The following is a 25,354-nucleotide window of genomic DNA, read 5'->3' as shown; positions in this document are numbered from 1 at the left end:
ACAGGAGAGGTCTGCTGTGCCCTGTGGGTTAGCTCCCTGGCCGGGGATCAAAGTCATGCAGCAGTGGCTGGCAATAGCTTGATAGTGCTGAGACTTCAACCCCTGTATCACCAGGGATGCCCCTTTTAGTCATTCTTTTGTGTTACTTGTACTGTAAGTTACCTCTAAAACAGGACAAGAGATGACACTTGGGTAAGTTCAGAGTGAAGAATTTGCAGATTATATTTTCAAGGGTATTACAGTATTATTTGATGGTATATTGTCTCTAATAAATTTCATGTTTCAGTGAACTCCAGAATAAACATTTAGTTGCCTTTATATTATATAGTGATTTTTGACAGTATGGTAAGAGGGCTACTTTGTAACAGAATTATCACATATGATTGTAAAATTTGAGATGTCTCGATCTTATTGTAGATCAGCTAAATCTGAATCTTTTAGAGTAAGATAAAATTCTTCCGAAAGTCACTGATAAGTATTATGAAATTGCCAGGTTAAAAAATGGGATCATTTGAGTTTGTCATTTTGTTGTCAGAGAATAAATAATGGAGGCACTGTTCTCCATTTGTAATTTTTTTTTTTTTTTTTAGAAAGCTAACTTAAATTTACCTTTCAGTTGAGTGTACGGGGGAAAAATAAAAAAGAAAAACTTGAAGATTTCTTTAAAAATATGGTTAAATCAGCCGATGGTGTAATTGTTTCAGGAGTAAAGGTAAGATTTTATTTAATTATTGGTTTGAGATTTTACTTCTTTTAAAAGGAAGATAGATTGAGATTTCAGATGTGCAGATTATATTGGAGTAAAAGAGAAGTTTGTACAGTAGAATTCTTAGGCTTGGAAAACCAGGCTTCTTGCCATGGGGTGAGAGGTCTGCAGGGTACTTACCCCATACCCTTTGCCTCCAAGCCAGACCATGCTTCAGTTATCTAGAATCCCATACTTTCCTGCTGAAATCCCAAACCTTCTTCCAGGTCTTGTGTGACTTTCTTTGCTAAGCTTATCCTCTAGAGGGTAGGCTGTGTCACTGGTATGGGTACTTCTTGGGTGGTCACAGGGTGACCCCTGGGCAACCAGGTATAGGGAAGGCATAGGGGGAGGTCATTGTGCAAGACGGAATATCCTACCTATGCATATAAGGTCTCTCTGAATTCCTCAAAGAGCTGCACAGTGGGGCAGTAAAACGGACTGCCTCCATTTATATGAAGTTAAGTATTTCCCTAAAGATGTTCTAGGAAGGGTATAGGAATTGATTTATCTGAAGACTCTTACCATTCAAAAATATATTTTAAAAAAGTTAAACATTATTGATCAAAAGCTAAGAAAGAAATAATGCTGCTTTGTCATCACTGCCTTCTTTTAGAGATATGTCTACAACAAAACTTATGTGTGAAGCGCTATTTATTTGATTTTTTGAAGACAGTCAACTGATAACTTGTCAGTTATGTGTTGTGACTGCTTTTTATTAAGGGCTCAGCTTACCTCCATTTTGATGTTCTCCACATTAAGTGTAAACAACTGTCTTGATTATTATTTTTATAATAATATATAATATATAATGACAATCAGTAATGTTAATATATAATAATTGGTAAAGTAATAACTCTAAAATACTGTTTTTGAACATTTATAGTATTGACAGCACATTTTCTTAATTATGACTACAACCTGAAAGTTTTTCCCCCATTTTTACATTTAAGAAAACTCTACAGACTTTAAATACATTTTGTCAATACTAATGTGCTTCTTGCATTTTATTGATATAGGTTTCAAAAATGTCAGGTGAAACTTCTAAAGGGGAGAAAGTACTATTAGTAATTTTTATTTTTAATGTGTATCTACCTTTGCTCCAGAAAAAGATTGTAGGCATTGGCTAATATGGCAGTTGGTCCCATAAAGCTAGTTTCACCAAATTCCCCAAAGCAGTCAAAGAGAGCCCTAATGACTAAGGCCTGGCAGACTTCAGGAATGGCCTATAGACTATGTAGTAGACCAAGAAAAATTGATCAGTCTCCTTCGCATAATGTATTTGTTGAAGAGGCAGAACCTAAGGTAAGAATATGTTTTAGAGTTCAACGTAAGAGCATATGGAGTGCTCTGAGCCTTCAGCTACAAAACCATAGAAGACTTCTTGATGGATAGAAAGGCATGCCTATTAAAGTCTGACCTTAGTGAAATCAGTGTAATAACTTCTTATAGAGGATAGCTGTGCTGTTTTACTGATGATCTTTCATTATAATAATAAAGTAAATTACAATTAGACTAGAGCAAATAAATGTAAAAAGTTCATACTTTCTTTTGATCCCATAGGATGTAGATGATTTCTTTGAGCATGAGCGAACATTCCTTTTAGAATATCATAACCGAGTCAAGGATGCATCTGCTAAATCTGATAGGATGACAAGATCCCACAAAAGTAAGGTTTTTCTCTGGCTAATACTTACACTTTGAAAAAGGAATAATTACAAAGTTACGTTATTTATAGTTTGTAAAAGTCTTGATATAGAACGGAGGTTCTCAAACTGTGGTCCATGAAAACTTGGCTCCAATTCCTTTTAGTAAGTCTGTTATATCAAACTATTTTCATACAGAAGGGATAGTGTGATAGTGTAATGGCACTGGAGCTTTGGGGGTGGGTGAGCTTGCTTCCCAATACTTAAAGACTTGTCTGAGGAGATTGCTGATAATATTAGTGAATGTAGTTTTTGTGATACTGCTTACTGAATTATGTCCACATTTAGAAGAGCTGCATAATTCATTGAACCAATATTTTCTATATGATCAAATGCATGATAATACAGAATCATCATGAATGTAGAAGATCCTTCAAACTGCAAGTTAAATAGATACTATAAACCACTTTATTGAGGTATAATTAATAGTAATAAACTACAATGTTCAAAGTATACAGTTTGATAAGTTTAGACAAAATCTCTGAAATGATCAATATAGTCAAGATAATGATGTATTCGCACCCCAAAATTTCCTTATGGCCCTTGTGATTCCCCCCCCATCCACCACTTTCATTGGCTTTCTTTCTTTCTAGGTTAGTTTTCAATTTCTAGAATTTTATATAGATGGAAACATATAGTATATATTCTTTATCATCTGGCTTTGAGACTCAAAAAAATTATTTTGAAGTTTATCAGCGTTATTGTATATATCAGTTAATTCCTTTTTGTTACTGAGTGGTATTAATTGTATGGTGAACATTTGGGTGTTTATTAACAATAAATAATAGAGTTACCAAATTTTAGTCTTTTCGGTTGATTCTAAAGATTACTGTCTTGTTAGGGAGTGAACACATTTAAAAAGCCTTGTACAATGACTGTTAGTATAAATAGGAATATCCATAATAGGCATGTCTTAGATCTCATTAATAGTAGCAAATATTTATGTAGCACTGTGCTTACTGTTTACCAGATATGTGGTAACATTTACTAACTCATTTTATCATCCAAATAATTATGTGAGGTAGGTATCATGATTATCCCAGGTTAAGTGATATGCCCAGTCATATAGTTGAGAAGCTAGAATTCATCCCCAGGCAGGTTTCTGCACTTAACAAGTGTGCTATACTATCCTTATTCTGAACGAACTAAAAGCATCCATTATAATCCTTTCTCAGTAAGTCCATTGTTCTGTGGTGTGAACTTTAGGAAGAATATTGTATTAAAGTTGAGTATTTTCCTTCCTGATATCCAAGGGTAATGGTGTAACCATTCATGTAGCTTTTTTTTTTTTAAAGATTTTTTTTTTTTTATGCATACAAGATCTGGGGTGTAGACCGGAGGTGTGGGGGGAGGTGAGAGGATTTACCAGACACAGTGTGTAGAGCAGAACAGGTGAGTTAACTGAAATACACTGCTGAGGGGAGCAGCGGGTGAGACAAGAGAGTTCTGCTGTGCCATGTGGGTAGATCCCTGGCCGGGATTGAACTTGTGCTGCAGTGGCTGTGAACAGCTTCACAGTGCTGCGCTTAACCCCTTGCGCCACCAAGGAGGCCCATTCATGTAGCTTTTGAAGCTCCACAGTTCCATTCCTGCCCTAGGTCTTCTCTTTCTAATTCCTACCTATTATACTTCCTAAATAATCTTCAGGTTTGTTAGATTGTCTCTGCACTCATTGTTCCCGCTATCTTGATCCTGACCCCCAGTTTCTGACACAACAGTTACCTAGTTGGTCACCCTGTCTTCTTTGTTTCTCTACTTCTGGTCTAGGTAACAGGGTTTTTAATCTAAAATCTTTATCAGGTTGATTTTACCATCGTTATGATTTTAAAGTGTTTAATAACACTCATTTCCACTTGCTCAGATCCAAGCTTTATCTTGATTTACAAAGAGAATTTTTTTTAAAAAAATTTATGCATACACGAACAGGGCTGCAGGCCAGAGGTGCGGGGGTTTGGTGAAAGGACTCACCAGAGACAGTAGGGAGCAGAACAGGTAGATTTTTTTTTTTTTAAGATTTATTTATTCATGCATACAAGAACCCGGGTACAGGCCAGAGGCGTGGGAGGGTGAGAAGATTCATCAGAGACAGAGCGGTGAACAGAACAAGCAGACTGACTGAAATACACTGCTGAGGGGAGCAGTGGGTGAGACAGGAGAGGTCTGCCACACCAGGTGGAATTCTCGCCGGCCAGCCGGGATCGAACCCGTCCTGCAAAGGCTGCGGACAGCTTCACAGCCCTATGCTCAACCGCCTTCGTCACGAGGGGAGGCCCCAGAACAGGTAGATCTACTGAAATACACTGCTGAGGGGAGCAGCAAGTGAAGACAGGAAAGGTCTGCTGCTCCATTTGGGTTAGCTGCCTGGATGAAGATTGAACTCGAGCTGCAATGGCAACAATAGCTTGATAGTGATGAGACTTAACCCCTTGCGCCACCAGGGAGGCCCTACAAAGACATTTTTTTCCAAAAGATGCTTCCAATTTATTTTTCCATCTTTCAGCTCCATCCTCTTACTGCTGCACTGTGCAGTGCCACAGTCCCATGAGACTCTGAAAACACTGTGCTCTTTTATGTCTGCCTGGTAAATACTCATTTCACAAGCTCCTGTTCATTCTGAGGTGTTTGTAAGTCCTTCCCAGAATTAACTGGGTAGAGTAATCTGTTTCTTCTGTTCCCAAAGTAGTTTGTACCTACTTTGATATAGTAGTGGTCATATTGTAGTATAGTTTTTTGTGTCATTTCCTTCACTGTAGACTTGGGGTGTCATTATATATACACATTACTTGACAGGTTCCCATAAGTATTTTTGAATCAATGAATAAAGTATTAAATCCTTAAAACTTTTTCCATAGGTGCTGCAGACGATTACAATAGAATTGGTTCTTCATTATATACTTTAGGAACTCAGGATTCTACAGATATATGCAAGTAAGGATTCTGACTTAAAGTTAAATGTAGCAACTCTCTGCCTGCATGTGTCTATGCAGGCATCTCTCTCTTTCCTTTCTTTGTCTTTCCTTGCCCTGTTAAAAAATAAATAAAAAACTTAAGATACAAATAAAATTTGTTGGTGACCTGGGCACATGCCAGTACTTATGACCCACTAGCCATTTTGGGATATTTTTGTCAAAACACTTTGATAATAAGGAACTTCTTTATAAACTTATGCCAGTGTCATTTTTTTCGCCCACCTTTCTTTCAGATCACAGAAATAAAAATGGACTCTCATAATTTTAACATTTACAAAGTTTTATTTAATGAAAATGTGCTGGTTTGTATGTTGGGCAGGAGGAAAGACAATTTATGTCAAAATGTTTTTAGGTTTTAACAAAGCTTATTATAGATGCGATGCTATTTTACAATTAGTATATATGTGTGCATAGGCATTTCATTAAAGGCTAGATTGACTTACAGTAAAATTTTATACTTTTATCCACTGGAACTTTTAAAAGAGGCCTGCTACTCTAGTTTTTGTTGCTTAGTGAATCTTACAGTTTAGCAATCTTAGGGTGACTGGATGGGAAAAGTATGCATGTTCATGTAGAAAAACTCTTTTGAAAGTTTGTTTACACTGCTGTCTTTTATTTACTTTATCCTAGTTTTCCACTTTAATGATAGTGAATCTTAGTTGCTCCTGTAATATTGTTTAAATATAGTTGTTCATTGAAAAGTAATTCAAACATGTTTTTAAAAACATTTTAAGTGAGAAAACTAAAATGTCCATAGTTTTCTCCAAATCACATCCTTGATTTTTTTTTTTCCTAGTATATCCAGTTTCAGTAAAAACCTCCAACTTTTTCCACAAAGCGAGATACCATAGTTTATACTAATCAACATGGCTACCTTCCCAGAGTAAGCTCTTAAATCTTTGGTAAAATAAAAGTCAGTCTTGCCATGTGTTGTGTGACACAAACCTGTTAAAGCAAGTTCTCTTCAGTGAAGCCAAGTTCACAGAATCATGTTTTTGCTCTCAATAATTTTTGTCCTAAGCCAAATAAAATGTCATCTGTTATGACATATTTTACAAACTTGAGTAGTTTGGCATTGGGATTTTTTACTTGGTGGCAATGTTTGAGAGATAGTTAAAAGTAGAAGTGAATTTTGAGATAAAAAGTAGTTATTTCTCTTTTTTCTCAAAATCAAGCAACTCTAATTTGTAAATGTTTAAAATAGAACTGTGAGATAACAGAGTTTAGCTCTGAGATAACTGATTAACAACTGTTCCTAATGTCAGTGCTATCCTTTTAAGTCAGCCTTTCGTGTCTTTGGATGTGAATGTTAAATACTTCTCTATTAATTTTGAAGGTATATGGGCTTTATTTGGTATTCTGTGGCATTTGACTAAAGAATACCAAAGAATTTTTAAGTTTAATGTATGACTTAGATTGTTATCTTCAAGCAAGTTTTTCTGTAACAACAGATTTCAATTAATGTTATGAGAGTAGAAGAACAGAGAGATTATTGTTGAACTAAAATGAAGTCTGCACTGAAAAAGACTATTAAATAGTAGTGTAATAAGAAAGGAATGTTCATTATTAGTTTGGTTTGGGGCCATAGTCTCTGAATATTTAAAAAGGAAACTTATTTCCAAGGTAGCTTCTGATGAAATATTATTCCTTTCCAGGTTTTTTCTCAAAGTTTCAGAACTGTTCGATAAAACAAGAGTAAGTACTATTAATTAACCTTTGAGGGGGCTCTAAATCTCTGCATACAGTGGTATTTTTTTTTATTTATTTGTTTGTTTGTTTATACATGCACTGGGTTCAGTCAGAAGCACGGGAGGGTGAGAGAATTCACCAGAGCCAGAGCAGGGAGCAGAACAGGCAGAAGGACCGAGGTACACTGCTGAGGGGAGCAGCGGGCGGCAGGAGAGGTCTGCGCGCCATGCGGGACCCTCCTCCGGTGGCCGGGGAGCAGCCGGGGATCGAACGGGCGCCACAGAGGCCGCGGGCAGCTTCGCAACCCAGCGCTCAACCGCTGCGCCACCAGGGAGGCCCTACAGTGGTATTTAAATTGTTGCTTTGTTTATTAAGGAAGATGAGTTATACTTTATGAAGGTAAAGAGACAGATTTAGATTTGAAAATTTGAAATTTTTCCAGAGATTTCAGTATTTCTTTTCTTTTTTTAAAGATTTGTTTATTTATGCATACAAGAGCTGGGCTACAGGCTAGAGACACAGGGGGTGAGAAGACTCACCAGAGACAGAGCCGGAAACAGAACAGGCAGACTGACTGAAACACACTGCTGAGGGGAGCAGCAGGCAAGACAGGAGAGGTCTGCTTCACCATGTGAGTTGTTCCTTGGCCAGCCAGGGATCAAACTCATGCTGCAGAGGCTGTAGATTGCTTCACAGTGCAGTACTTAACCCCTACGCCACCAGGGAGGCCTGAGATTTCAGTATTTCTATAAAAGTTCATGTTCTTGATCAGAAAACATGTTCATTATGGAGATTGCATTGAATTGTATGAAAAGCAGTCCTTTACTGGGGCTTTGTAAACTAAAAGGTAGTTTTAGATCATTGTTGCTTTACTGAGTCTTGCTTTTGATCCTGGAATGGGTATCTGATCACATTCTGATGTAGTGGGTGGCGGGGGAAATCCCTGCACAAGCAGCAGTTCTCCAGACATTAACTGTGTATCCCATAATTTAACTCAGTTCTGACACAGTCTATCTGGAAGTAGCATCAAATTCCACAGATAAAAGACTCAGTCTCCCAAGACCACCCTCTACTCCAAATGCCAGTCCCAAGACCAGGTAGTTATCTGTAAATCAGGGGTTCCCAGGACTTCCTCCTCAAGTTCAATATGCTACAGCTGCTCACAGAACTCAGAGAAATGTTTATTTAATAGATTGCTGATTTATTATAAAAGGATATGACTCTGGAACAGCCAGATGGAAGAGATACATAGGGCAAGGAATGGGGAAAGGGTGCAGAACCTCCTTGTTCTTTCCAGGCACACTACTCTCCATGTTCTTTTCCAGGCACAGTACTCTACCCAGAAGCTTTGTGAACCTGGTTCTTTTGAGTTTTTATGGAGACTTTGTTATATAGATATGAATGAATAATTGGCCTTAACAGTTGAACTCAGTGACCAACCCCTCTTCCACCTCTGGGCTATCGACAGAAAGTTCCAACTCTCTAATCACATGGTTGGTTCTCCTAGTAATCACCTATATTTAGTTACTTCCAAGAATTACCTTATTTGGGCCTCCCCGGTGGTACAGCGGGTTCATTCTGCCGGCACTGTGAAGCTCTCCTCAGCCTCTGCAGCACGGGTTCAATTCCTGGCTGGCCAGGGAGATTCCCACATGGTGTGGCAAACCTCTCCTGTCTCACCTGCTGCTCCCCTCAGCAGTGCTTTTGGTCTGTCTGCCTGTTCTGCTCCCCACTCTGTCTCTGGTGAATCTTCTCACCCTCCCATGCCTCTGGCCTATACCCCAGCTATTGTAAATTAAAAAAAAAAAAAAAGATTTACCTCATTTGCTTAGCAAAAAATACCTTTATCACGCTCAATATTTAAGAAGTTCCAAGGGTTTTGGGAGCTGTGAACCAGGGACTGTGGCTTGAAACCAGATATACATGATATATTTTGATAATCTGAATGACCAAAATATATTTTTCTTATAAATAACAATATCTCAATCCCCCATGACACACTGGTTTAAAAGTGACTTGTATCAATATGAGGCAAGTATACAACTGCAGAAAGGTTGTATTCATAAAGCAATAATTTAATATTGACATAGTCTTGTTTTTCAGGGATCTGTCCTATACATAATAATTTAATTAGATGTTTAATGGTACTTAGATAAGAGTGTTATTGGCTCCATTGTAGAAAGTGTCAGTTAAGTGATAAGTAGTGGAGACAAGTAAAGGAAAAGAAGATACTCTCTCACAAAGGAAGAAGTCCTTAAGTATGTGTTATTATACTGGGATCTATGATAGCCCATTTTTTTCTGCCTTTGATACCATTGAGCATTTTCTGGGAAGATGTAGTTATTTTTCTGTGCATTTGCATTAAAAGATCACACTCCCAGACTTCAAACTATACTACAAAGCCATAATCATCAAAACTGCATGGTATTGGAACAAGAACAGACATACAGACCAATGGAATCGAATAGAAAATCCAGAAATAAACCCACAGATTTATGGTCAACTAATCTTTGACAAAGGAGCAAAGACTATGCATTGGAGCAAAGAAAGTTTGTTCAATAAATGGTGCTGGGAAAACTGGGTCGCTACATGCAAAAGAATGAAGCTTGACCACTACCTCACACCATACACAAAAATCAACTCAAAATGGATTAAAGAACTAGACATAAGACCTGAAACCATAAAATACATAGAAGGAAATATAGGCGAAACACTACGGGATTTGCACATCAAAGACATCTTTACAGACACATCACCCAAAGCAGTGATAGTGAAGAGAAAGATAAACAGCTGGGACTACATCAAATTAAAGAGCTTCTGCACAGCAAAAGAGACAATAACAAAAACAAAGAGAAACCCCACCAACTGGGAGAACATTTTTGCACCCAACACTAATGATAAAGGACTGATCACAAAAATCTGCAAAGAGCTGATGAGACTCAGCAACAACAAAGAAAATAATCCAGTCAAAAAATGGGCAGAAGAGCTAAAAAGAAACTTCTCTGAAGAGGAAATGCAAATGGCCAACAGACATATGAAAAAATGTTCAACATCACTTGTAATCAGGGAAATGCAAATCAAAACTACCATGAGATACCATCTCACACCAGTGAGAATGGCACATATTAAAAAAACTAGCAACAACAAATGTTGGCGAGGATGTGGAGAAAAAGGAACTCTTGTGCACTGTTGGTGGGAGTGCAAACTGGTCCAACCACTATGGAGAGCTGTGTGGAGATTTCTGGACCTACTAAACATAGAGCTTCCATATGATCCAGCAATTCCACTCCTAGGTATTTACCCAAAGGACACAGAAACATCAATTCCAAAGAGCACCTGCACTCCTATGTTTATAGCAGCACTGTTTACAATAGCTAAGCTTTGGAAACAACCCAAATGCCCAAAAATAGATGACTGGATCAAGAAGATGTGGTACATATATACCATGGAATATTACTCAGCATTCAAAAAAGATAAACACATGCAATTTGCAGCAACATGGATGGCACTGGAAGGGATCATGCTCAGCGAAATAAGCCAAAAAGAAAAAGAAAAATACCGGATGGTCTCACTCATAGCAGGAATCTAGAAAACTTAAATAAGGGACCAGGAAAATGAATATAAGAAAGTGAAAATCAAAATCAACAAAAAAACTATGAACCAGAGACACTTTTTGGGGGGTGGGGGGCGGGAGGGGAAGGATTGGGGTCAGAATGGGGCGTTTGCAATTGTATGGGGGAATATAAAAATAAAATTTAATAAAAAAAAAAAAAAAAAAAAAAAAAAAAAGAATAGGGATCTGGGCCTCCCTGGTGGCGCAGCGGTTGAGTGCTGGGTTGCGAAGCTGCCCTCAGCCTCTGCAGCGCCGGTTCGATCCCCGGCCACCGGCGAGTGTCCCACATGGTGCGCAGACCTCTCCTGCCACCCGCTGCTCCCCTCAGCAGTGTATTTCGTCAGTCTGCCTGCTCTGCTCCCTGCTCTGGCTCTGGTGGATTCACTCACCCTCCCGCGCTTCTGACTGTACCCAGTGCTTATATAAATAAATCTTACAAAAAAAAAAAAAGAATAGGGATCTGTCACAAAATAGCCTTTTTAATTGTAGCCCATGTACAAGAGATTTATTACAAAGAAAAAAGAGGAAGGAACAGGAGTGAAAAGGAAGGGCCTTCGGTAACAATACCAGTTTACACCTGCGAAAGGAGAAAGCAGGAGGACTTTGTGGGAAGTCTCAGACTATTGTGCAGTTCTAAGAAAATTTTGTCCCTTGCCCTTTTTTTAAGATGTATTTATTTTTCTATAAGAACTGGGGTACAGTCCAGATGCACGGGGGCGGGGGTGGTGAGAGGATTCACCAGAGATGGAGTGGGGATAGAACAGGCAGACTGATGAAATACACTGCTGAGGGGAGCAGCGGGCGAGACAGGAGAGGTCTGCTTCTCCATGTGGGATACTTGCTGGCTGGCCAGGATCGAACCTACACTTCAGAGGCTGCGGGACAGCTTCACAGTGCGGCGCTCATCCACCTGCGCCACCAGGGAGGCCCTGTCCCTCGCTTTTAAAAGGGGAGTCCCTGATCCAGAGTTGTCCATTAGAAGAGTTCTACATCAAGTAAGAGTAGCCTGATACCACGACCCTGTTCTCTTGTCATTCACTGGGTATAACCTAGACGAGGAGGGAAGGATAGAACATAACCCTGATGCAAACTTCTGGATCCAGAGAGATTGCAGTGGGAGCTGTAAGTCAACTATGCTCCCCTCATGTAGCAATCCTTATTTATAAGGATTATAATAACCACAATCCTTATTTTTTTAATGCTTCATGTTGTTCTTGCTATTATTGATATGAATGATGATCCTAAAATCAGTAGCATAAAGCAACAACCATTTTATTATGAATGTTAGGGTCAGGAATTCAGCAGAGATGGCTTGCTTCTGCTCTACAGTGTGTGGGACCTCAACTGGTAGACATTAGTTCTGGGAACTGCAATTATTTGAAGCTCTTCTACTCATATTTCTTGGGGTCAGTACTAGCTATCATCTGAGACTTCGAGGATTGTTGGTTGGAGTTCCTACTGTGACCTTTCCAAAGAACTGCTTAGGCTTCCTCACAGTATGAAGGGTAGTTTCCAAAAGATGGAAGTGGAAGCTGCTCGTTTTATAAGACCTGGGCCTGGAAATGAATGCAGAATCACTTCTATACTGGTCAAGCAGTCTTAGAGCCCAGATTCAAGGGGAAGGGAACACATTCTCTACTTCTTAATGGAAGGAGAAAAGCCATATGTAAAAATAGCCAACACCTTTCTAGTATGTTATTAAGTTATCTTAAGTCAATTTTGAATGTGTTCTTTGTCTATGTTCTCATCTGTTAAGAAGTTCCATAAGGGGCTTTCCTGGTGGCACAAGGGGTTAAGTGTTAGCACTGTGAAGCTATCATCAGCTACTGCAGCATGAGTTCGAGCCCCAGCCAGCCAGGGAGCTGACCCACATGGAGCAGCAGACCTTTCCTATCTCGCCTGCTGCTCCCCTCATCAGTGTATTTTAGTCAGTCCACCTGTTGTGCTCCCCACTCTCTCTCTCACCCTAACACCCCTGGCCTATACCCGTTCTAGTATGTATTAATAAATAAACCTTTTTTTTTTTTTTTTTTTTTAAAGATTTATTTATTTATTTATACAAGCACTGGGTACAGTCAGAAGTGCGGGAGGGTGAGAGAATTCACCAGAGTCAGAGCGGGGAGCAGAGCAGGCAGAGGGGCCGAAGTACACTGCTGAGGGGAGCAGCGGGCGGCAGGAGAGGTCTGCGCGCCATGTGGGACCCTCCTCCAGTGGCCAGGGAGCAGCCTGGGATCGAACCGGCACTGCGGAGGCTGCAGGCAGCTTCGCAACCCAGCGCTCAACCACTGCGCCACCGGGGAGGCCCATAAATAAACCTTTTTTTAAAAAAAGTTCCGTTACTTTATTTCTCCATAAATAATGTTTTGGGGTTTTTTTTTAAGATTTATTTGTTTATGTACACAAGAATTGGGGTATAGGGCAGAGGTGCAGGGAGATGAGAGGATTCACCTGAGATAAAGTGGGGAGCAGAACAGGTGGATCTACTGAAATATACTGGTGAGGGGAGCAGCGGGCAAAACAGGAGAGGTCTGTGCCATGCCATGTGGGTCAGCTCCCTGGTCAGAGATCAAACTCATGCCACAGAGGCTAGCGATAACTTGATAGCACTGAGATTTAACCCCTGTGCCACAAGGGAGGCTCCATAAATAATATTTTCTAAGATGATTCAACTTTTTTCTAACTTTTCAATAAGATGTTATACAAATAAGAAAGTAGCACATATCAGACGTGTACAACCCAGTGATTTTACACACACATAATCAACACCTAGATCAGGAAATAGAACATTATCAGCAACTCAGTTGTCTTGCCCCTTTCCTACACAAACCTTTCAAGTCACTCGTGCAGGGGTAATCACTCTTTTAACAGCAAAGATTAGTTTTACTTTCATATTTCATATAAACGCATTATGCAATATGTATTCTTACATGTCTGGTGTCATTTACTCAACATTGTGTTCCGAAGATTTATTTCATGTTGCTGGTAGGTATAGTTCCTTCATTGTTACTGCTGTATACTTGCTGTATAATGTATTTTTTTTTTTTTTTTGCAAGACTACCTAAATTTATTTGTTCTGTTGTGCTAGTCATTGGATAGCTTTTAGTTTGAGCCTCCTTACAAATAGTACTGCTGAGACCATTCTTCTTCAGCTGAAACATAAGTATGTATATATTTCACACTAACAGGGAAGTTGCATGAATAGCACAAAGAATACCTATACATAATCACCTGGATTTCCTGAATGTTAACATTTTCTGCTTTGCTGTAAGCGTTTCTATTTCAAAAAGTCTGTATTAGTTTTTGTTTTCTGCCTTTTACACACAGCTCTTCTTTTTAAAGATAGGAATAAATTTTTATGTAGCCGATATGATTATCAGTGATTCCCCTTACTGTCACCAAATATCCAGTATTCAGTTGTTCCCAGGTGTCTCATAAGTGGTTTTTACAATGGTATTTATTTGAGTCAGGATACAAACAAGATGTCCATGTTGCCTCTGGTTGCTGTGGTATATCTTTATTTTCTGTCCTCCAGATTGAAGATTTCTTAATGCTTTAGTCTAACATGACTATTTCCCATTCCACCCTATCCCAAATTCTATCCTAGCTAAAATTTACTACATCCGTTTATAACTCTTCAAGCACATTTTGTTAATATATTGGCTATGTTTTCTGGTTGTCCTAGGCAATAAGTTTGGTTTAAGTATATAGTCTACCATTGCTAGCCTTTATTACTTAAAAATTATATGTACGGAACAATTGCCAGTGGTATGAATAAAGAGGTAAGGGAAGTTGAAAGATGATAGTGAAACTCAGTATAGTCAACTTGGGTCACATAGAGTCCTTTATTAATTCACTAATATCTTTTTCTCTATCATTTTTGTTAGGGTTATGAAGAAACACAACACTAGAGACAGATGCAACTTTTTAATAGTAATTAAAAAGAAAATACTGAGAGTAAAATGTAAATGCTGTGATTAAATACCCAATTTTCCTCCCCTTTTCAGAAAATAGAAGCACGGGTGTCTGCTGATGAGGACCTCAAGCTTTCTGACCTTTTAAAATACTACTTAAGAGAATCTCAAGCTGCTAAGGTAACTTTATAATTCACTGTTTTTTTTTGAAATAGCTCTTTATTTTATTTAAATTTTATTTTTATATTCCCCGTACAATTACAACCCCCTTATTTTGACCCCAATTCCTCCTTCCCCCCACCCCATTCCCCCATAGAGTGTCTCTGGTTCATAGTTGTTTGTTGATTTTGATTTTTACTTTCTTATAGTTACTCTTTTTCCTGGTCCCTTATTTAAGTTTTCTAGATTCCTGCTATGAGTGAGACCATCCGGTATTTTTCTTTTTCTTTCTGGCTTATTTTGCTGAGCATGATCCCTTCCAGCTCCATCCATGTTGCTGCAAATTGCATGTGTTTATCTTTTTTGAATGCTGAGTAATATTCCATAGTGTATATGAACCACATCTTCTTGATCCAGTCATCTATTTTTGAGCATTTGGGTTGTTTCCAAAGCTTAGCTATTGTAAATAGTGCTGCTGTAAACATAGGGGTGCAGGTGCTCTTTGGAGTTGATGTTTCTGTGTCCTTTTGGTAAATACCTAGGAGTGGAATTGCTGGATCATATGGAAGGTCTATGTTTAGTAGGTCAAGAAATCTCTACACAGCTCTCCATAGTGGTTGGACCAGTTTGCGCTCCCACCAACAGTGCAGAAGAGTTCCTTTTTCTCTACAACCTCGCCAACATTTGTTGTTGCTAGTTTTTTTAATATGTGCCATTCTCACTGGTGTAAGATGGTATCTCATGGTAGTTTTGATTTGCATTTCCCTGATGACAAGTGATGTTGAACATTTTTTCATAAGCCTGTTGGCCATTTGCATTTCCTCTTCAGAGAAGTTTCCTTTTAGCTCTTCTGCCCATTTTTTGACTGGATTATTTTCTTTGTTTTTGTTGAGTCTCATCAGCTCTTTGTAGATTTTTGTGATCGGTCCTTTATCATTAGTGTTGTGTGCAAAAATGTTCCCCAGTCGGTGGGGTTTCTCTTTGTTTTTGTTATTGTCTCTTTTGCTGTGCAGAAGCTCTTTAATTTGATGTAGTCCCAGCTGTTTATCTTTGCCTTCACTATCACTGCTTTGGGTGATAGTAGTGTTTCGTCTATATTTGTAGTGTTTCGTCTATATTTATTATGTAGTGTTTCGTCTATATTTTGTAGTGTTTCGTCTATATTTCCTTCTATGGATTTTATGGTTTCAGGTCTTATTTCTAGTTCTTTAATCCATTTTGAGTTGGTTTTTGTGCATGGTGTTAGGTAGTAGTCAAGCTTCATTCTTTTGCATGTAGCGACATAGTTTTCCCAGCACCATTTATTGAACAAACTTTCTTTGCTCCAATGCATATTCTTTGCTCCTTTGTCGAAGATTAGTTGACCATAAATCTGTGTGTTTATTTCTGGATTTTCTATTCGATTCCAGCTGTGTGTCTGTTCTTGTTCCAATACCCTGCAGTTTTGATGATTATGGCTTTGTAGTATAGTTTGAAATAGCTCTTTAACAAAAAGCCATCTCTTTAGAAGTTGTTAGACTTGAAATTGTTGAAGAGGATATATCTCTTGGTTCTAAATTACATTTTCTTTTTAAAATTTATTTATTTATGCATATAAGAGTTGGGGTACAGGCCAGAGATGCGGGGGTTGAGAGGATTCACCAGAGACACAGTGGGAAACAGAGCAGGCAGACTGACCAGAATACACTGCTGAGGGGAACAGCAGGCGAGACAGGAGAGGTCTGCTTCGCCCCTGGCCCGCCGGGGATTGAACTCATGCTGCAGAGGCTGCAGATTGCTTCATAGTGCAGTGCTTAACCCGTTACACCACTAGGGAGGCCCCTAAATTACATTTTCAAGTGTGAATGATTTTTTTCCTCCTTTTAGCTATTATTAGTTAGAAAACCCTACATAAAAGATTTCCTTTAAAATTTCTGATACAATATAGTCTGAAACTTTTTTTTTAGTTTTATTTTTATTTATTTATGCATACAAGACCTAGGGTCTAGGCCAGAGGTGCAGGAGGTGAAAGGATTCACCAGAGACAGAGTTTGGAGCAAAACATGCAGATCCACTGAAATACGCTGCTGAGGGAAGCACCAGGCGAGACAGGAGAGGTCTGCTACATCATTGGATTAGCTCCCTGGGCAGGAATTGAACTCATTCTGCAGTGGCTGGCGATGGCTTGATAATGTTGAGACTTTAAAAACCCTTTGCCAACAGGAAGGCCATGCACATTTTTTAAAAATGTGCATTGTTGGGCCTCCCCTGGTGGCGCAGATGGTTGAGCACCGCGCTCTGAGGCTGTCCACGGCCTCTGTAGCTCAGGTTTGATCCAGGCCAGCCGGCAAGATGCCACATGGCACAGCAGACCTCTCCTGTCTCGTCTGCTGCTCCCATCAGCAGTGTGTTTCAGTCAGTCTGCCTGTTCTGTTCCCCGCTCTGTCTCTGGTGAATCCTCTCACCCTCTTGTACATCTGGTCTTGTATAAATATATAAAAATCTTAAAAAAAAAAAAGAAAGAAAGAATGGGCCTCCCAGGTGACGCAGGGGTTGAGCACTGAGTTGTGAAGCTGCCCGCAGCTTCTGCAGCGCCGGTTCAATCCCCAGCCGCTGGGTGAGGGTCCCACATGGCGCGCAGACTTTTCCTGCCTCCCGCTGTTCCCCTCAGCAGTGTACTTCGGTCCTTCTGCCTGTTCTGCTCCCCAATCTGGCTCTGGTGAATTCTCTCACCCTCCCGCACTTCTGACTGTATCCAGTGCTTATATAAATAAATAAATAAATCTTTTTAAAAAAAAAGAAAGAAAGAAAATGTAACCTTTCCTCTTTAAAAAAAAAAATAAACAAGTGTGGGTTTTTTTTTTTTAAAGATTTATTTTATTGGGGCCTCCCTAGTGGCACAAGGGGTTAAGCACAGCACTGTGAAGCTATCTGCAGCCTCTGCAGCACAAATTCAATCCCCAGCCGGCCAGGGAGCAACCCACATGGTCCAGCAGATCTCTCCTGTCTCAACTGCTGCTCCCCTCAGCAGTGTATTTCAGTCAGTCCGCCTGTTCTGTTCCCCACACTGTCTCTGGTGAATCCTCTCACCCCCCACACCTCTGGCCTGTACCCCATATTTATTTATGCATACAAGAGCTAGAGTGTAGGGCAGAGGTGAGGGAGGGTGAGAGGATTCACCAGAGACAGTGTGGGGAACAGAACAGGCAGATCTGCTGAAACAGACTACTGCGGGGAGCAGCAGGTGAAATAGGAGAGGTCTGCTGCGCCACGTGGGTTAGCTTCCTGGCTGGGTATTGAACTCGTGCTACAGTGGCTGTCGATAGCTTCATAGTGCTGAGACTTAACCCGTTGCATCATCAGGAAGGCCCCTAAAAATGTGAAATGTGTTTTTAATTTCCAATTTTATTTGTTCATTCTTGGTGTATAAAGAAAGTTATTGGCTTTTGTGTATTAGTATACCCTACAACCTTTTTATACTCATTTATTACTTTCAGGAGTTTTTTGTTTGATCCTTTTAAATTTCTACATAAGCATTTTATGTCATGTGAACAAAGATAGTAAGAGCTAAAATTATAAAATTTTTAGAAGAAAACAAACAAATCTTGCCACCTTGGATTAGGTTTCGATTTTTTCAGTGATACCAGAAGCACAACAACCAAAGAAAAGTAACAAATTGCATTTTGTTAAATTAAAGACTTGTTGGGCCTCCCTGATGGTGCAGGGATTAATTCTCAGCATTATGAAGCTATAGGCAGCCACTGCAACGCGGTTCAATCTCAGCCAGGGAGCTAACCCACATGGCACGGGACACCTCTCCTGTCTCACCCGCTGCTCCCCCCATTAGTGTATTTCAGTCGATCTGCCAGCTCTGCTCCCCACTCTGTCTGTGGTGAATCCTCTTGCCCCCCACACCTCTAAGTAATGAACTATGACAGAGAAATTAAAACTTGTTAAAACAAAAACTTGTACCCAATGTTCATATAGCATTATTCAAAATATGTGGTATATCCATACCATAAAATATTTAACGATAAAATAATGAATTACTGATCCATGCCATAACATAGATGTACTTAGAACTTCATTATGAGTTTAAAAAACTAGACACTGGGCCTCCCCGGTGGCGCAGTGGTTGAGCGCTGGGTTGCGAAGCTGCCCGCAGCCTCTGCAGCGCCGGTTCAATCCCCGGCTGCTCCCCGGCCACCAGAGGAGGGTCCCACATGGCGCTCAGACCTCTCCTGCTGCCCGCTGCCCCCCTCAGCAGTGTACTTCGGTCCCTCTGCCTGCTCTGCTCCCCGCTCTGGCTCTGGTGAATTCTCTCACCCTCCTGCACTTCTGACTGTACCCAGTGCATATATAAACAAACAAACAAACAAACAAACAAATAAATAAAAAATGTTCCCACCACAAAAAAAATATTATAAAAAACTAGACACCAAAGACCACCTATTATATGATTCCATTTTTAAAGAAATATTCAAAATAGGGTTAATCTGTAGAGGCAAAAAGCAGAGTGATATTTGGTGGGGGGCGGGAGGGAGTGGTCTTGCTTTGGGTGAAAATGGAGATCAACTGCTAATGAATATGGTGTTTTTGGAAGAGGGGCAACGGAAATATCCTAAAATTGATTGTAGCAGTGGCTATCCAACTCTGTGAGCATATTAAAATCCATTGAATTTTGCACTTTGAATAAGTTATATGGTGTACGAATAGTATCTCAATTAAATTTTAAAAATTAGAATAGCTGGCATGTAGTATTCACTGTATAAATGTTAGCTCTAATGATCAGCGGTGGGATAGTGGGAGATGTCTGGGGTGAGTGTTAACCTCTGGAAATATGCAGCATGTATTATTGTAAAGCATTGTGTTGTTTATAGGATCTCCTCTATCGAAGATCTAGATCCCTAGTGGATTATGAAAATGCTAATAAAGCACTGGATAAGGCAAGAGCAAAAAATAAAGATGTTCTACAGGCAGAAACATCCCAACAAATGTGTTGTCAGAAATTTGAAAAAATATCTGAATCTGCAAAACAAGGTACTTTCATATTAGCCTTTATCAGAGGGTATGATGTAAAGTATTATGTAAATTAAATAATTAATCCTGACTCTTTTGTTCACAGAACTTATAGATTTTAAAACAAGAAGAGTTGCTGCATTCAGAAAAAATTTAGTGGAACTGGCAGAATTAGAACTGAAGCATGCAAAGGTAGTATCATATTAAATAAAGATTTAATAATAATTAAGTGACTTATAATAACACCTATCATGTTTCTGATGATCAGCTTGGTTTTTGTTTGTTTTTTAATTTTTGTATAGAAGAACTAGGGTGTAGGCCAGAGGTGTGGAGGGGTTGGGGCAGGAAGGGGTATGAGAGGATTCACCAGAGACACAGTGGGGAGCAGAACAGGCAGGTTACTGAAATACACTGCTGAGGGGAGCAAGGGGTGAGACAGGAGAGATGTGGTGCGCCATGTGGATCACCTCCCTGACCAGTGATCGAACTCATGCTGCAGTCAGTGGCTGCAGATAGCTTCATAGTGCTTCAACTTAACCCCTTGCCCCATCAGAGGCCACTGTTTTGTTCTTTTTAAAAAGATCATAGGGCCTCCCCTGGTGGTGCAAGCGGTTGGGTGCAGTGCTATGAAGCTGTCCCGCAGCCTCTGCAGCGCCTTTTGATGCAGCCTCTGCAGCGCCTTTTGATCCCAGCAGGCCAGTGGGGGTCCCACATGGCACTGCGGACCTCTCTTGCTGTGCCTGCTGCTCCCCTCAGCAGTGTATGTCGTCAGTCTGCCTCTTTTGTTCCCCACTCTGTCTCTGGTGAATCCTCCCACCCGTCTGGCCTGTACCCCGATTCTTGTATAAAGAAATAAATAAATCTTTAAGAAAAAAAATAAATAAAAAGATCATAAAGTATCAAAGATTTTGTTAGAAATCAAACAAACTGTGGCCCTTCTGCTTTTTGTGTAGCCTGTGTGCCAGGAAGGGTGTTCATATTTTTAAATGGTTGTAAAAAGACAGCAAAAGAATAATATTTCATGATATGTGATAATTATATGAAATTATATTTAACCTATAAATAAGAATATAGCCACACTTATTAATTAATGCTTTGTCTGTGGTTGCTTTCACACTGCTATGGAAACATTGAGACCGAATGTCTTTCAAAGTCTGAAATGTTTACTCTTTTTTTTTTTTTTTTTTTTTCAATTTTAATTACAGTATATTATAGTTCTATTTTATTTTTGTTAGCCTCTTATTGTGCTTAGTTTATAAATTCAACTTTAAATAGGTATGTATAAGAAAAAAACAAGTAGGGTTTAGTGCTGTGGTTTTAGGCATCCACTGGGGGTCTTGGAACATATCTCTTGCAGATAAGTGGGGAGGGACAGCCTTGTGGACTTACTGTTAACCATTTTGGAGGTAATTTTAATTGTTTTTTTTTTTTTTTTATGGTAATTATTCCTGTTTAATTTTTAAAAGGAAAGTGAATATGTAATAAATGCAGTTTGTTTTCAAATTAGGTATGCAACGCACTTAGCTCAGTGCCTGGTCCATAACAACCATAATTAATTCAACCAATATTTATGGAGTCTCCACTCAGTGCTAAGCATGATTCAGAGTGTTGAAGATATAGTAATTAGTAAAAGACACAAAAATTCCTGCCTAATTGAACTCACAGTCTAGTGACAACAATAATGTTAATAAAAATGCTTACAATTAATTAGCATATGAACTAATATGAATTTATATGGCCCCCAACTTATGATGGTTCAATTAACTATTTTCAACTATGCAATGGTGCAAAAGAGGTGTGCATTCAGTAGAAATTGCACAAAGAAATTTGAATTTTGATATTTTCCTGGGCTAAAGCTATGTAGAGTGATCTCTGATGATGCTGGCAATGGTTGCGAGCCACAGCTCGAGTCAGCCTTGAAATCATGAAGGGAAACAGCCTTCTGGACTTTATTTATTTATTTATTTATTTTATTTTTATTTTTATTTATTTATTTATTTATTTTTTTATTAGATAATAAATTTTATTGTTATATTCCCCATACAATTGCAGCCCCCCCATTCTGATCCCAATCCCTCCCCTCCCGCCCCCGCCCCCCTAAAAGTGTCTCTGGTTCATAGTTTTTTGCTGATTTTGATTTTCACTTTCTTATAGTTATTCATTTTCCTGGTCCCTTATTTAAGTTTTCTAGATTCCTGCTATGAGTGAGACCATCCGGTATTTTTCTTTTTCTTTTTGGCTTATTTCACTGAGCATGATCCCTTCCAGCGCCATCCATGTTGCTGCAAATTGCATGTGTTTATCTTTTTTGAATGCTGAGTAATATTCCATGGTATATATGTACCACATCTTCTTGATCCAGTCATCTATTTTTGGGCATTTGGGTTGTTTCCAAAGCTTAGCTATTGTAAACAGTGCTGCTATAAACATAGGGGTGCAGGTGTTCTTTGGAATTGATGTTTCTGTGTCCTTTGGGTAAATTCCTAGGAGTGGAATTGCTGGATCATATGGAAGCTCTATGTTTAGTAGGTCCAGAAATCTCCACACAGCTTTCCACAGTGGTTGGACCAGTTTGCACTCCCACCAACAGTGCAGAAGAGTTCCTTTTTCTCCACACCCTCGCCAACATGAAATGTTTACTCTTTAGCCCTCTACAGAAAGAGTTTTCTAACCTCTACTGTGGATACATGCCTTCCTCTGATTTTCCATATTCTGTACTTCAAATCTTGTCTAAAATGAATTCTGTCTTCAGATTTCAAAAGCTCTTTTATTCCAATGACTCTCAAATGGAGGTGATTTTGCCTCCCAAGAGACATTTAGCAATGTCTGGAAACATTGTGGTTGTCATACTGCAGGTGAGGATTATATGGACAAAAAAAAGTCAAGGAGTGTGAGGTTGAGAAATCTTTCTCTGTTGTCTAAGATATCCCAGAATCCACAAAAATTATTCCCAAGACTAGATACTAGTAGGTTTACAATAAGGTGCTTACTGTTTTGTATTTCATTTATTATAATTGGCATATGTGGGGCCTCCCTGGTGGTGCAAGGGGTTAAGCACCGCACTATGAAGCTATCTGAAGCCTCTGCAGCACGAGTTCGATCCCTGGCCAGCCAGGGAGCAACCCACATGGCACAGCAGACCTCTCCTGTCTTGCCCGCTGCTCCCCTCAGCAGTGTGTTTCGGTCAGTCTGTCTGTTCTGCTCCCCGCTCTGTCCTCTCACCCCCCACATCTGTGGCCTGTACCCCAGCTCTTATATGCATGAATAAATAAATCTTTAAAAATGTATATATAATTGGCATATGTCTTGCCACATAATTAAAATCTGGTTATAATAGAAAACTAGGTTGTTAGGCCAGTTGTTTTTTATTTTTTTTAAGATTTTTAGTTATTTATGCAAAGAAGAACTGGGCAGAGGAGTCAGAGGATTCACCAGAGATAGAGTGGGGAGCAGAACAGGGAGATCTACTAAAATACACTGCTGAGGGGAGCAGTGGGCGAGACAGGAGAGGTCTGCTGCACCATGTGGGTATCTCCCTGGCCAGGGAGTGAACTCATGCTGCAGAGGCTGTGGATTGCTTCACAGTGCTGTGCTTAACGCCTTGCGGCAACACAGAGGCCCAGGTATAGATGGAAATTTACTGAAGAACTGGTATGTGGAAAACAGTGCACAGGAAACAATTTAAGTAATTTTTTTTTCTTTAAACTTGTATTTATATATAGTGAATGGCACTTTGCAAAATTATCATACCTTAGCAAACTTGTATTTTCAACAGGAATCTTCCAAACTCTGAACTTCATAATTTATTTCCCCCTCCCCCACCCCTTTTTTAGGGTAACCTACAGTTGCTGCAGAACTGCCTGGCAGTGTTAAATGGAGACACATAAGCCACACTCCACCTTCTGGTTGAAAAGGGCTGCCTTCCTTCAGATTTTTTTTCTGTTTTCTTAATGATATTAGGCATTTACTGCTCACTGGAAACAAAAGAAACAGCTGACAAAGTGCATCTACTCTCCTTTTCTTCTGAGAAATAGTGGAGCAGTGCCGCCCACAGGTGCTGCAGTCTGTGGTGGTCACTGTGGTCCAGCATCTGAACCCCACACAGCTCTCCATCCCCATCACCTTGCGCGCCTGCCCTTCAAAAGCCAAAAGTTCAGTCTTTTTGTTTAAATTGCCTCTGTAATTGTTAATTTTATGACTAGCATTCCTTATGGCTTCCAGTCTTATTTACCTTTAATTTCTGAAATTTAACCCTTTCAAAATACATTGTTCAATTGAGATAAAGATTGCTGTTACTTTTTTGCGAATTTTGTTTTTAAAAAATACCGTATACCACCTTCATGTATTCTGGAAAAGCATCTTAATCAGACTTACTTTTAATTAATGACATTTTAGGGACAGACTTTATGTAATCTTTATGATTTCTGAAGAAAAGCAAATGCATTAGTATGTTTGCCTTAAACTTGTAGACTAAACCAATTATTGTCAAATAAACGGTGATAACAGTGATACTTTTTAACTGTGGTCATTGTAGATCACTTTAAAATGTGGAGTAGCTATAATAAATCTACTCCTCTATTATGTATGCTTTACAGTGCAAGTCTTAGTTTTCTCTTTACTTGTATTTCTTTTAAAGTGGCATACTGGACCAAGTTGACCAATCCCTTTACAAAAGAAGGAACTGCTTCTCTGTGCACTTTTAGCCTTCATAAAAATTGGAATTGGGCAGAGGCAGGTTAGAGACAGCTATGTGTGAAATGCAGGTTTCCTGGAACCCATCCCTAGCTCAGCCAGTGAACCATGCAGCAATTTGCCATTGGAGCCCCTTGGTAATTGTCTACATGTATGACTGACATGTAGAGGGAAAGAGCCTGCTATAGGAAATGGCACCTGTTGATGAGAAATGAGACTTGGGATAAAAGTTGGTGTACAGAAAGGATACTAATAATGGTCAGTTACAATACAGATGTTATTGGACTTTCTAATGTGAATGAACATTATGTCTTCCTAGTTTAAAACTAGATTGAGTAGTTGGAGTCTTCCACTTTTTTGTTAACTTCTACTTCAAGCCCATTTGTGTTGGCCTCCTCTCAGTGGGCCTCTAGTTCATTTATGTTTCTCCAAACTGTTCTGAATAATGCCTGGTCTGGGTCTGCATCATCCCAGTTGTTTCAGGTTTCATCTCTTTAACAACTGACATTGTTCCCCATTTGAGCTGTTTGTTTTTTCTGTTGGCTGAGAAATCTGTGTCCTTCATGTCACCCTCACTAGTAAAAAATATGTCCACGTGATGCCCGTTAGTGGATGAATGTAGGATGGAAAACACTAGCTTCTGGATCTGGGTGCCACCTCCTCTCTTGTGGCCTCAGCAGATTTGCTTGACCTCTGTCTGCCTCCGTTTTCTCTACTATAAAGGACATATTGACCTACCTCACAGGGGTGTTGTGAGGAATAATAAATGTTGGTACAGTGCTTTGGAAATGTGAAGATGCTGTGTAAATGCTAAAAAAAATAATAATACCAAGTACAGGGCAAAAAAGCTAACGTTCTACTTCCATCAGTTT

At 39.4% G+C, this 25,354-nt stretch overlaps 1 protein-coding gene across 1 annotated transcript in view; it reads left to right on the top strand.

Annotated features, from left to right (window-relative positions):
• The window catches only part of SNX6 (sorting nexin 6), a 41,841-nt gene extending 17,542 nt beyond the window's left edge, over positions 1-24,299 (top strand). Inside the window, exons 7-14 of the mRNA XM_037503199.1 lie at positions 617-712; positions 2,309-2,414; positions 5,304-5,379; positions 7,076-7,115; positions 14,727-14,813; positions 19,652-19,811; positions 19,897-19,982; positions 23,624-24,299. Coding sequence (XP_037359096.1) covers positions 617-712; positions 2,309-2,414; positions 5,304-5,379; positions 7,076-7,115; positions 14,727-14,813; positions 19,652-19,811; positions 19,897-19,982; positions 23,624-23,677 — 705 coding nt within the window. The 3' untranslated portion in view covers positions 23,678-24,299. The remainder of the gene's footprint in view (positions 1-616; positions 713-2,308; positions 2,415-5,303; positions 5,380-7,075; positions 7,116-14,726; positions 14,814-19,651; positions 19,812-19,896; positions 19,983-23,623) is intronic.
• Positions 24,300-25,354: the final 1,055 nt, after the last annotated feature.

This window comes from Talpa occidentalis, unplaced genomic scaffold (assembly GCF_014898055.3).
Source record: "Talpa occidentalis isolate TD23 unplaced genomic scaffold, MPIMG_talOcc4v2.1 talOcc4.11, whole genome shotgun sequence".
Classification (NCBI taxonomy): Eukaryota; Metazoa; Chordata; class Mammalia; order Eulipotyphla; family Talpidae; genus Talpa; species Talpa occidentalis.
This window is presented reverse-complemented; position numbering and strand designations above follow the sequence as displayed.